This window comes from Oryx dammah, unplaced genomic scaffold (genome assembly GCF_014754425.2).
Source record: "Oryx dammah isolate SB20612 unplaced genomic scaffold, SCBI_Odam_1.1 HiC_scaffold_9, whole genome shotgun sequence".
NCBI classification, from domain to species: Eukaryota; Metazoa; Chordata; class Mammalia; order Artiodactyla; family Bovidae; genus Oryx; species Oryx dammah.
In genome coordinates this window covers 3,252,314-3,265,415 of record NW_024070193.1, presented here as the reverse complement: position 1 = coordinate 3,265,415, position 13,102 = coordinate 3,252,314, and the positions used below count along the sequence as shown (strand labels likewise).

At 45.7% G+C, this 13,102-nt stretch overlaps 1 protein-coding gene and 1 non-coding gene across 7 annotated transcripts in view; both read right to left on the bottom strand.

Moving 5' to 3' along the window:
• NR2C2 (nuclear receptor subfamily 2 group C member 2) overlaps positions 1–13,102 on the bottom strand; it is a 109,705-nt gene that overhangs the window by 94,553 nt on the left and 2,050 nt on the right. For 4 of the 6 annotated variants that reach the window (XR_005722141.1, XM_040246694.1, XM_040246697.1 and 1 more), the window contains exon 2: positions 145–228. The exons of the other annotated variants lie outside the window; for them this stretch is intronic. Coding sequence is in view for 3 of the 4 variants with exons in the window: in XM_040246694.1 (XP_040102628.1) it covers positions 145–204 (60 nt within the window). In the remaining variant the exon portion in view is untranslated. The remainder of the gene's footprint in view (positions 1–144; positions 229–13,102) is intronic. 6 annotated transcript variants of the gene reach the window in all.
• LOC120868485 lies at positions 9,257–9,363 on the bottom strand. The gene has a single exon (XR_005722229.1). It is a non-coding gene; the product is annotated as a U6 spliceosomal RNA (small nuclear RNA).

Sequence of the window (13,102 nt, the reverse complement as noted above, 5' to 3'; positions counted from 1 at the left end):
AGCTCGTCTTCAAAGGCAGCACCCTGCTCTGGGTTCGGATTGCATGCTGGCTGCGTCGGGACCAATTTAAAGGGCGGTGCACACTGATGTACTTCTGCTGTAAGAGCGAGAGTGCCAGCTGGGGGGCCAGCCGCCGTCACTCACCTCAGCCACCGGCCGGGTCCCCGCTCTGTGCTGCACCAGCCCCTCCGCATTTGCAGCCATGGTGAAGCAAGACCATTAGAGAACCTGTTTGGAAAGATGCAGCGACTTCCATCAGGTGGGCAGAAACCAGCCTCCTTGAAAAACATTAGTCATCAAAATTCTCCTTTGGTACTGTCTGGCGCAGATTTTGTCCTCAGACCACAAGCTAACCAGCTTCTTCAATCACAGCTACCAATACTGATCAGTAGAAACACTTGTTTGGGGACAAGAATCCCCCCTGGTAAACACAAAGATGAATCTGGAACTTTGCCAGGTCTCTTGAGTTGTGACAGCTTGGCTCACCTCTCAGGCAGGTGGGTGACACCTACTTGGATGGCCCCGGGTCACAGCATGCTGAACGCAAAGGCGGCTACCTGAGAAAGCTGTTAAGGTCAACTTCCAGACAGAGCCCTAGACTGCTCTCAGCAACCATGCTTATGTTACTAGTGACCAAGCAGGGAGCAGAGCCCTGCCGGTGTAACACCCCTCACTCAGGAGTTAAAAAGCAGACATTAACAAAAGCAGTAAAGAGACGACATTACTGAAGTGGGCTAAGAATACGGTACCCATAAATTTATCAACTTATATTTTTAAGTCCTCTTTAAGTTAGAAACACAAATAATTCAGCTTTATCTTACTAGAAAAAGTATGCCATCATTTGCCTCAAAATCGAGGAAGATCATCTCAAGAGCCACAGTGGTGCTGGTCTCCTAGGTCAGGAGCACTGGAGTGCAGGCACCTTGATGACACTGACCCCTGGTCCTTCTGGTCATGCAGCAACGCTCCCCCGAGGGCCTCTATGTGTCGGTCGCCCAGTCGTGTCCGACTCTTTGCGACCCCACGGCCTGCAGCCCGCCAGGCTCCTCTATCCATGAGATTCTCCAGGCCAGAATACTGGAGTGAGTAGCCATTCCCTTCTCCAGGGGACCTCCTGCCCTGCAGGTGGATTCTTTACCCTCTGGGCCATCAAGGAAACCCTGAGTAGTCCCTAAACCCTTTCCAATAACTCTGCCATAGTGAACCTAGGATAAAGGGACTCCACTTTGGACCCACATTCTGGACAAGGCAGACTTCACTACTGACTGCACAAATCCATGGTTAACAGGAATCTAAAGCTCTTGTGTAACTTACTCTCAGCATTCACACACAAAACCTACACGGGCCCATCAAGTGTGCAGCACACAAAATGCACACACGGTCCGGGTGCCCGGCCCCTCCCAGGCACTGAATACTCTGCAATGCTACTGCACAGAGCACTTTCCACAGTTCTCACCTGAAGTGTTACTTTAAGCACTGATGTCTACAGAACTTTTCCACTCTGGTAACCTTCTGTATTATTCTATCCACTATTAGACAGCCGCCACTTCTATTATCACTAATTCCTCTTCAGATTATTTTATTTCCAAAATGAGAGAGAAATGGAGAATGAAACCATGACAGACAAATAAGAGAAGAATGGCCCCTGACTTCAAGGATCACTGTCCTGTAAGAGCAGGTATTACACCGACCTTGACAATGACCCCAGGTCACCAGTGTCAGTGGATCGCCTTCACAAAACAAGATCAGGTCCAAGACAAGGGAAAATTATTTCCGATCATTTATTCTTTTAATAAGTAGTCAAGAATTTTAACATTTGTTTACTCCTCTTTGTTTCTACAAGAAAAAGCTTTGAGAAACACTCTTGTCTCTTCCCCTATTACAGTCTGGTTCCCACTAAGAGACAGAGGAAAAAGGAATGACTTCACATGTACCAGAAATCAACTTGATAAAAACACCACTACTACACATGAAAAGTCTAGAGCTCTAATCTTTTTTCCTCAAAATCTTAAATAAGAGCTCGCTAAGGAATCAGATGGATAAAGACAGCAAACAGATATACTAGATTAAGAAATAAAATCTAAACAGTTACACTACATTAAGAAATAAAGTCCAAATATGTAGCTGTGACTGTAACACTTTGAGGTGTTACGCGCATTTGTGCTGCCGTCAACTGCATTTTGATGCAAGAAATACATGAACTTGAGTATTAAAAAAATAGTTTAGGGAAGTATCATTGAGTATTAGAGTAGAGAAATAAAGTATTAGAAAGGCATACCTTTTTACCAGGTTTCCCTAAAAGAGGTGCTTGAACCTCCAAGATATGAGGTGAAAAGGATTTTACAGGTGACTGTCTGACAGTAACTCAGAAACCTTTCCGTAGTGACTCACTTTAACACTCAATTTGCAGGACTCATCACCCTCAGCCAAGGCTCAGGGGGCCACAAGATACTGCTAATGACTGGTGATAGCAGACCCTAGGCCTCAGAGAAGCAGCAGTGAGCTGTGAAGTTCAGGAAAGCTAACCACGCTGCATATTAATCCTCTGGTGATTATATAAATGATAAGTGTCTTCTACTCTGCAGCTCATCTGCTTGCTTTCTTCATGGTGTCTTCCGATGAATGAAAGTTCTTAAGTTTCATAAGGCTGAATTTTTTTTTCTTTACAGTTTGTACTTTTATTTATGAAAATTCTGTCCTACCCCAAAGTCACAAGCCTAATTTTAATATGTTTAAGTCTCTCACATTTAAGTTCTCAATCCATCTGCAAATTAACTCGAGTCCAGAGGTAGACAAAGGGTCCAATGAATTTTCTTCAAATATAGATAATCAATTTTCAACCCCGTTCCTGGAACAATCTGAGCTCTCCTCACCCGTCTGCAGTGACTCCTCGGCTGCATCTCGTGCTCCCCTGAGGACGTGGCTCGCGGTTCTCTGCTCTCCTGCACAGGGGTCCTGCCTTCCTCTGTCTACTCACCATCCGACTCTACCCCTTTACAGCTCAGGCTTGCTCTCTGTTGGGGCAAGCGGCCCCCTCCCCACCTTGCTCTCGCTTCCATGCCAACCTCTTGGTCCATAGCAAACATGCAATACCCAGAGCAACAACCTTCCTTTATATATTGGATTGACCAAAAAGTTCGTTTGAGTTTTTCCCATAAGGTGCTGTGGAAAAACCGGAATAAACTTTTTGGCCACCCCAATACTTGATGTCTTATAATTCTTGATCTGTTAGTTTTCTGCCACCAAAGAAACTACAGGCATCACCAACAGCAGCTTAGGAAGTGCTTACAAATGAACAAGGACGACTGTGCACCTCTGGAAAGGCAAGCAGAGACTAACAGAATATGAGAGAGACTAAAACTATGAAAACTGCTCCCAACACTGATTTAAATCCAGTGAGACCAGGTAGGAGAGAGAGAAAATTTTAAAAACATATTCCATTTCATCATATTTGAAAAAACATGTTAAGCTGCAAACCACATCTTATCCTCAGGTATAAACTAAAGACAGAGGCTGCTTCCTGCAGGCCTGACAGTGTAGTGAGAAATAAGTAAAACAGCATCCTCTAGTGAGGTCAGGAAGTGAGGGGGGACCTTTAACTTAAATGCCCTAGGAAAAAAAGACAATGTCAGGGGGTCAGGCTCCCCTCAGGGCTTGTTTTCCTGGCTACCCCAGTCATAGGTGGCCCCTGGGATACAGGGAAGGGCAAAGCCTTGGAAAGGGTATTGAGAGATGGTTACCAAGTAGGGGGTGTCTTTCAAGAAACAGCAGCTCTGGGGAACAGTGGGTTATATCCATGTGTACTTTGAAAAGCCATATTCACTAGTACAACATAATTCTGCGTTTGAAATCTGAGAAAAAAAAACAAACCAGAAAACCCTACTTAGACACTACAGACTGGACAAAGGCCTCGGCCACAGCCTTGCTGGCAGAGCGAGGCAGCGCCGTGCTGAGTGACGGACACTCGCTGCGGGGCCACCGCACCCCGGGCAGGACACTAACGCGGGCAGCTCCCGGTTCAGAAGCACAAGGCTCCAAAAGGTTGGCGCTTGCCCGCTCGCCTTCTAACCCTGGAACACCGCACCCCCCCCCTTTTCTCATTAATTAACCAAAGAGCAGAAAACCACGTACCCTCAGTTAAACAATAAAACCAACCTACTATGGAATACTTTCCTATGGTGGTTTTAAACTAACCAAGTTCAACTACCATCCATCCTTTTAAAATAACTAGGCAACAAGTTGACTACTGAGCATGAGTAACAACAAGAAGACATAAAGGAGAAAGTCCTTGTCCTTGAAGAACTTATGAAGGAAACCAGGAAGAGCTGAGCAAGGTAAATGCTACAGTCCGCAGGAAGAAGGGATGGCAGCTTCACAGGAGAGAAGCCGAGAAGACTGGTCTTGAAGTGAAGTGGACTGGAGCAAACGGACAGAGGGCGGGTGGGAGAGTTCCAAGCAGAGCTCAGACAGACGGGCAGACCACAGGAGGACGCAGAGTCGAGGACCAGCAGGCAACCTGGGGGAGGCGGCTGGAGCGCTCAAGGAGAGGGCCGGACACTGAAGGCAGCGAGAGCTACCAGAGGTGCAGCAGAGAGATGAAGTGGCCATTCCTGGCTCTTCAAAAAAAAAAAAAATCCTTCGGGGGACAGTGAAGAGGGGACAGAAAAGGATGGTCCACAGAAGGCCAGTTAGAAAGTGGTGGCCACAGACTAGGGGTAGAGTCTTAACCTGCACTAGCAAGTCTTCCAGCGCACAGATGACAACAGGGCATGGCACAAACACCATCATATGGACCGCAGAACGCAGAAGTGAGACTGCCACCGCCTGGCCTTACGTGCAGGGGGTTTCAGAACATGAACTCCTTCAAACACAAGTACATCAGTATCTCTCTCAACAACAAAGAAGAGAACACAATGAAGGCTTTAACCAACTCTTCCAGATTTACAGAAGCATCCAGCTGACCAACTGTGCAACCAGGGTGTCTCTGGTTTCAGCGAGGGGCTGCAGACCCCACTGCAGTGAGAGCGGGGCTCAGCCTAGGAACACCCGAACCCCAGGGCGCTGAAGAACAGCCTGGCCGTGCGCTCCCCAGGGGCAGGCTGAGAGGCCGACATCGCCAATGACAATAAACACGTGGGACAAGGAAACCCTGTCTTGGCTGACAGCGGTGGGTGAGCCTGCCTTCCCCTTCACAAAGAGCTAATTCACATCACCCTTATTTATCTATTATGGGGCCCCAAATTACGTAACACTAAAGATTTACTGCCTTGATATTTCCTCATCTAAACAAATATACTGGGTTCAGAGGCCCGGGCAGGCTTCTAAGCTGATCTGATACTGGTCTGCGTGAGATTATCATGAAGAACAGATCTTAATCCATACATAAAGGGCCTAACGCTGTGCCAGGCACACAGCAGGCATGCTGTGCATGGCGCTACTGCTAGCACCAATTGCAAAGTCACACGAAAGCAGCGACAAACTGTATATTAAAATGCATATTATAATCAGGAATAGGCCCCTTATTTTAACATAAGAGCCACACGAAATTTAACTACATATGTATATGTATTATATGCTCATACAATATTTATAATTCACTCTAATTAAACTGCACATCTGAAAAATGAAAGGGCTGAATTAGGATAAATCTCACAAATATTTGAAAATAAACCAACACCAACAACTGTTTGCAAAATACTAGTACTGCTATAGTATAGAACTTCTTGCCTGGGAAATCCCAGGGGCAGAGGAGCCTGATGGGCTCCAGTCCATGGGGTCGCAGGAGTCGGACACAACTTAGTGACTAAACAACAACAAGAGGACTTCTAGACAGGCAGAGAGGTGTTCAGTGTAAGTTTTATTATGCTGTGCCTGTCAGAAGTCTCTCTGGACTCATGAGAAAATAAAAGCAAAAATATAAATATAAAACACCTGAGAACTTAAAAAACAAGAGATACACAGCTCAAGACTTGAAATCACAGATCGACCCAAAGGCAAGAAGCAGATCAAGTGACAGATTCAGTGAGTGCCCGTCACACGGAAGATGCCACGAGGACACCGGCAGGGCCAAGCTGAGGCACAGAGCCTGTTGTCGGAAAGAGACTCAAAGATGACTTAGCTTTGGGGCCGGGTGATTTCCTGTGCCCACAGGAAACTTGCTTCTTCCCTGTCCCAAGTCTGGGGTCCAGGAAAGGACGGTGGAGGTGCGTGGGGGCTGGGGAGGCGGGGGAGCAGGGACTGGCGGGGAACAGGAGGGGCTCTCGCCTCTGTGGAGTCCCCAGTGGCCAGAGCAATGCTACAGGCCCCCACATGGAGACCTGTCCCGGACGCCACTGCACACTGGGGGTCTCCTCAGTTTACCAAGGGCCCAAGGGCAAGGACGAAACGCACGCTCCCTGTTTCTATGAGTGTGGCCCAGCAAGAGACGGGAGGAAAGCAGGACAGCTTTTCGGAGCGCCTACAATGTGCTTGATATCACTGCTGCTGCTGCTAAGTCGCTTCAGTCACGTCCGACTCTGTGCGACCCCATAGACGGCAGCCCACCAGGCTCCCCCGTCTCTGGGATTCTCCAGGCGAGAACACTGGAGTGGGTTGCCAATTCCAACTAGTATCCCTCTGGCACTATTTACTCATCCATTCTACAGCTGATGAGCGTTTAGATTATTCTAGTTTGGAGTGCTAACGACTGGCGTTCCTCTGAGCACTCCTGCACAGAAGGTCCCTAGCTTAAGGTGGTACAACTTAGGATTTTCTAACTTTACCATGGTGTGAAAGGGATACGCACTCAGTAGAAACTGCACTTGGATTTGTGAATTCTGAACTCTTCCCAGGCTAGCAGTAAACGGTTAGGATCCTCTCATGATGCCAGGCAGCAGCAGCTACCTCCCAGTCAGTCACATGGCCTACTGTTACAACTATTACTGTGACAGTTAAACAATTAAACTGTTAAAATTATTCTGTTTCTCACTCTCAGTATAGTAGTCAATGAATTACTGGAGATATTCAGTAATTATAAAATAGACTTACATTACATGATTTTGCCCAACTGCAGGCTAACATCACTGTTCTGAGCATATTTAAGGTAAACAAGGCTAAGCTTCGGTCTTTGGTAGGTTAGGTGTATCAAGTGCATTTTTATGTATATTTTCAACTTATGAATAAACCCATCATAAATCAAGGAAGATCTGTATGTGCCTTCTGATGAAATGCATCTTTTCTTCACTTGAAAATTTTCCTACTTTAAAAAACTATCTTTTACCTCTTCAGAAAAGAGACATGTCATAAATTTAGAACTTCCCTGACGGCCAGTGTTGAGAATCTGCCTGCCAGTGCAGCGGACATGGGTTTGATCCTGAGTACAGGAAGATCCCACACGCTGCGCAGCAACTAAGCCACGTGCCCCAACTACTAAGCCAGCGCTCTAGTGCCTGGTAGCTGCAACTACTGAAGCCTGTGCACCTAGAGCCCGCACTCCCCAGCAAGAGAAGCCGCTACAAGGAAAAGGCCACACACCCGAGAGGAGCCCTCACCTTGCTGCTATTAGAGAAAGCCCACGCACAGTAACAGAGACTCAATGCAGCCAAAAATAATAAATTCTTTAAAAATTTAAGTTTAAAAAAATCTGTACTGTAAAGCCTTTGACTGTGTGGATCACAACAAACTGTGGAAAATTCTGAAAGAGATGGGAATACCAGACCACCTGACCTGCCTCCTGAGACATCTGTATGCAGGTCAGGAAGCAACCGTTAGAACTGGGCATAGAACAACAGACTGGTTCCAAATCGGGAAAGGGCTATGTCAAGGCTGTATACTGTCACCTTGCTTATTTAACTTATATGCAGAGTACGTCATGAGAAACGCTGGGTGGGATGAAGCACAAGCTGGAATCAAGATTGCTGGGAGAAATATCAATTACCTCAGATATGCAGATGACACCACCCTTACGGCAGAAAGCAAAGAGGAACTAAAGAGCCTCTTGATGAAAGTGAAAGAGGAGAGTGAAAAAGTTGGCTTAAAGCTCAACATTCAGAAAACGAAGATCATGGCATGTGGTCCCATCACTTCATGGGAAATAGATGGGGAAACAGTGGAAACAGTGTCAGACTATTTTGGGGGGCTCCCAAATCACTGCAAATGGTGACTGCAGCCATGAAATTAAAAGACGCTTACTCCTTGGAAGGAAAGTTATGACCAACATAGACTACGCATATTAAAAAGCAGAGACATTACTTTGTCGACAAAGGTCCATCTAATCAAGGCTATGGTTTTTCCAGTAGTCATGTATGGATATGAGAGTTGGACCCTAAAGAAAGCTGAGTGCTGAAGAATTGATGCTTTTGCACTGTGGTGTTGGAGAAGACTCTTGAGAGTCCCTTGGACTGCAAGGAGATCCAACCAGTCCATCCTAAAGGAGATCAGTCCTGAGTATTCACTGGAAGGACTGATGTTGAAGCTGAAACTCCAATACTTTGGCCACCTGATGTGAAGAGCTGACTCACTGGAAAAGACCCTGAAGCTGGGAAAGATTGAGGGCGGGAGGAGAAGGGGACGACAGAGGATGAGATGGTTGGATGGCATCACTGACTCAATGGACATGAGTTTGAGTAAACTCTGGGAGTTGGTGATGGACAAGGAGGCCTGGTGTGCTGCGGTCCATGGGGTCCCAAATAATCGGACATGACTGAGCAACTGAACTGATAAACATATTCTTTTCAGCAAAAGGCTGACATGCACTTTGAGACATCTGCTTTTAACCTTGGTAAAAGGTGATTTTTCAATAATTCTAGGCTTATTCACAAATCAACCTAGTAAAAGAATGCATTATTCCAGAAGCAATGGAGCAGGGGTGAGAGGCAATGAGGGCACTGCAAACACCATTTCTAGAATGTTCGACAAACACTACACAATCAGATACACTATATAATAAACACCACCAGGGGAAACACATCCTGAAGCCTGATGGAATTAACTTCCTACGAGCCATCCAGGTGGCTCTTAAAAATGTCAGGTGGCGCCCAGGAAAACCATGCCACCTCAGATCTGCTCTCTGGACCACCAACCTCTCACTTCTCTCCCCGCTCTTTGGATACCACTCACCCCGTTTTCCACAATCCAAGCAGGAGAGAATGATAGCCTCTTCTATCGCTGGCATGAAATTCCTCCCTAATGACTTCTTTAACACTTTAAGGAATTAGTCTTCAGTGTTACTTGTTCATAATATTAGAAGGTTTCACCTCCTTTAATGGACTTTTTTTTTTAAAATATGGAACGATTCACGAATTTGTGTGTCATCCTTGCGCAGGGGCCATGCTAATCTTCTCTGTATCGTTCCAATTTTAGTATATGTGCTGCCGAAGCGAGCACCTTTAATGGACTTTTGTTGTCGTTTACTCAGTCACATTCAACTCTTTTGCAACCCCATGGACTGCAGTCTGCCAGGCTTCCCTGTCCATGGGATTTCCCAGGCAAGAATAAATGGAGTGCGTTGCCAATTCCTCCTTCAGGGACTGAACCCACATTGCCTGGCCTGGCAGACGAGTTCTTTACCGCTGACAGCCACCAGGGAAGCCCTCCTATTATGGACTTCAAGGCCTCTTATTACAGTGGAGCAGGTAATTTTTATTGTCCCTAAAAATCACACTTTGCCTCAGGCTGGCTGTCATGATTACAGGCTCCTTGGAGCTCATGGGTAATCAGAAAGATACCTGAGTATCTGAACCAGTCTCTTCCTTTCCCATCCTAATCCCCTCCCACCCCTCCGCTCCCAGACCCCAGATGCTGGGGTAGAAAGCTGCTCTTTCTGTCCCCTAAGAGTGTCCTTCGCCAATGACCTAATCTGGGTTTTCAAGTCCTCTATCCAATCCCCCACCATCACTGTGGCTATACTAGCTGTGTGTTCCCAGGGAGACTTGCCTTTGGGTACAGAGTCCCTGTTGCTTAAACTCAAGCACTCAGGATACCTGAAGAAAGGATGGAAAGCAGGAAGCAGCTGTCCCTGACAAGGGCTAAGGGGAGAGAATGGCAGGATGGGACAGTCACAAAGAGAATCTCAGCCCCCAGGCCGAGTAGGCTGAGGCAAAAGAAACTCCAACAGGTAAGGAAGAGCCTATCTTGTCAATGTGTGACAGGTGCGGTTAAAGATGATAATCACACCTGGAGGAAAAAGTCTACATGAAGTTCCCCGTAAGGTAAGGAGCAACAAAGTGAGGAGAAGAAACTAACCTCTGACAGAGGGCTTCCGCAGCCGGTGGGAGGCTAGCCTTGATGAGCCTTAGCTCGGATCCTTCCTGGGTTTTTCCCATGCAGTACTGTTTAAGGGGGACTAGCATCTGCTCCACAGATGCTCTGGGACTAAAGGAGCACACGGCTCAAAAGAAAGAGGACTCAAGGGTAAAAATCCCAAGTGAGAGTCCTCGAAAGGTGGAGACAGTCGGGGAGCAAGACACACGGAGAGCAAGACACACGGGGAGCAAGACACACGGGGAGCAAGACACACGGGCCGGTGCTCAGTGCCAAGGCTGCAGGGGGCGGGGCCACAGGCGCGCCGCCCCAGGAGCAAGAGGCCCCTGTTCCCGACCCCAGTCTCAGGGTCGGCTCCCCGCCTCCCCATCTCACAAGCGGGGAATCTCCCTACTTAATAGTTCCAGAGACAGGAGTAACTTGACTTCTTGGAGACAATCACTAAAACTTCCCAGAAGCCCTCATAAACTGGGGTTATCACAAAGCTTTTCCTCTTTCTGAAAGGCATGTTTATGACAACAAAACTTAAAGGTCACGGTAGATAAAACTGCTAAAAGCAACAAATAATTTAATGATACAATACATACATATATATATAAAGATAGATATATTTAGCTTTTCCACTAAACTATGAGTTCTTCGGTTACCCTAAGGAGTTCAAGGAATCAGAAGTGCTGGATTGAAAAATAATACCAAAAAATTCAAACAGGACAGAAAAGAAAATCCAAAGATATGTGATTAAATAAAAGAGTGAACGTGAAGTCGCTCAGTCATGTCCGACTCTTTGCGACCCCATGGACTGTAGCCTACCAGGCTCCTCTGTCCATGGGATTTTCCAGGCAATAGCACTGGAGTGGATTGCCATTTCCTTCTCCAAGGAATCTTCCCAACCCAGGGATCGAACCCAAGAAGGGTGACTTTAAAAAATACTGTAACATTTGCAAAATCTGTATTATGTAAAATAAGTCAACAGAAATGTTCCATTCACCAGACTCTTAAGCAGAAGCTTGATATATATCTGACAAATCTGCTTGTGACGTTAGTAAAGCAACTACAAAGTGATTTTCAATAACTCTATTGCATGATTCATCTTTGAAAAGATAACTATTTTAAATTAGTGGCTACAGAGACTGAATTCCCAACTCTCTGCAAGCTCACTAAGTCTTCCTCTTTGTCCTTTGATCCTCTGTGATAGAGTAAGACCAGCATTTTTTATTTCAAGAAAAATCACACTGGTGCTTTAATCCTCCAGTTAAAGTAAATGGCATGAATATATATGCTGTTTATTAGAGTTCCATTCACACTTTCACGTAGTTTACTTACAATTATCTATTTCTCATCTCAAAAAAATAAAAAACCATAAATCAACACATTAGGTGGGTAAAAAAGGATTCCTCTCCGGTTTCTTATACATATTATGGACTTCCCAGGTGGCACAGGGGTAAAGAATCTGCCTGCCAATTCAGGAGACAAGAGATGTGGGTTCAATCCCTGGATCGGGAAGACACCCTAGAATAGAAAACCACAACCCACTCCCGTATTCCTGCCTGAGAAATCCCACGGACAGAGGAGCCTGGGGGACTACATGCACAGGCAAAAAGCTGCGCACGACTGACGCACGCACAGTGTCTGCAGACAGTGCCACACTCTTAGAAACCACTTCCTAACTCACCCAAATACTGTAACAGGTATTTATTTTACTGCTGACACTGCTTCTTAACCGCTAAACAAGCCCACATAAAAAGACACCAGTAATGAGCAGCCGCTTTGTTATCTGAGATCAAAATTATCAACAATTCAATCATTCAACAAGTAGTCACTGGGCCACTATGCTAAGTGCTGGAAATACAATGATGCGGAAGATTATTCCTGCTCTCATAAGGTAAAAGGAACAGGTATCCATCAAATGATCACACTACCGAGTGTAATTACACAGTGAGAGAAATATTATAAAGGTAAAGAACACACTGTAAATAAAGAAAAAGGAGTTGATCTAGACTGGTATGGGGGATCAAAGAGGGACTCCCTAAGGAAGTGAGGCTTAGACTGACATCTGCAGGACTTGGGGGGGGCACAGGGGGAGCAACAGCAAATGTGGGTTTTAAGGAAGAGGGAAGAGTATCTGAAAGAGCCTGGAGTAAAGGTAAGCCACACCTTCAAGGAAGCTGAAAGCAGGCCGGTGTGTTTCCTGCACAAGGAGCTCGGAATACAGGGATAAGAAAATGATGAAAGGTTTTAGAAACGTTTGAAAATAGGGAGGAAGAAAAGGACTTCTCCCATTATGTCCTGGGAGGGCTTGAGCACTATAATGCCTGCAAGAGAATTTCATAAACTGTAAAGCACTGCACAATTCTGTTAACAGTATGAGCCCCACTACTTCTCTTTCTAAATACACTTCTGGCCTGGACACCAAGTGACCAGCTGAAAGCATCAGAGCCAAAATTAGTTCCCCAGAGTTCTAATCCAGTTTTGCCCTACACCACATTGTCTAAAAATTTCAGTTTGCCTCAATTAACCAGTTCAATGTCTTTTCCAGAGAGCTAGTTCTTCATGACAATAACTCAAACTGTGAGCATTTACTACTCACTTTTCTAAGGTCCTTATTTACATTTAACTCATTTAATCCTGAATTCTAGAAGGAAAGTTCTATTCACTGTCCAGATGAAGACACTGAGGCTCAAAAAAGTTAAAGAACTTACCCAAAGTCACAGGGCTAGTAAATACTGGCACTGTTAACCACAACATTAGCTTCTGCCTACAACTTCTGTGTGTAGGTATGTATGTACAGAGATATATTGAGGGAAGAGGGAGAGAACAGAACGCAGGTGTTTGGAATTCCAATCACATACTTGACACCCACCAA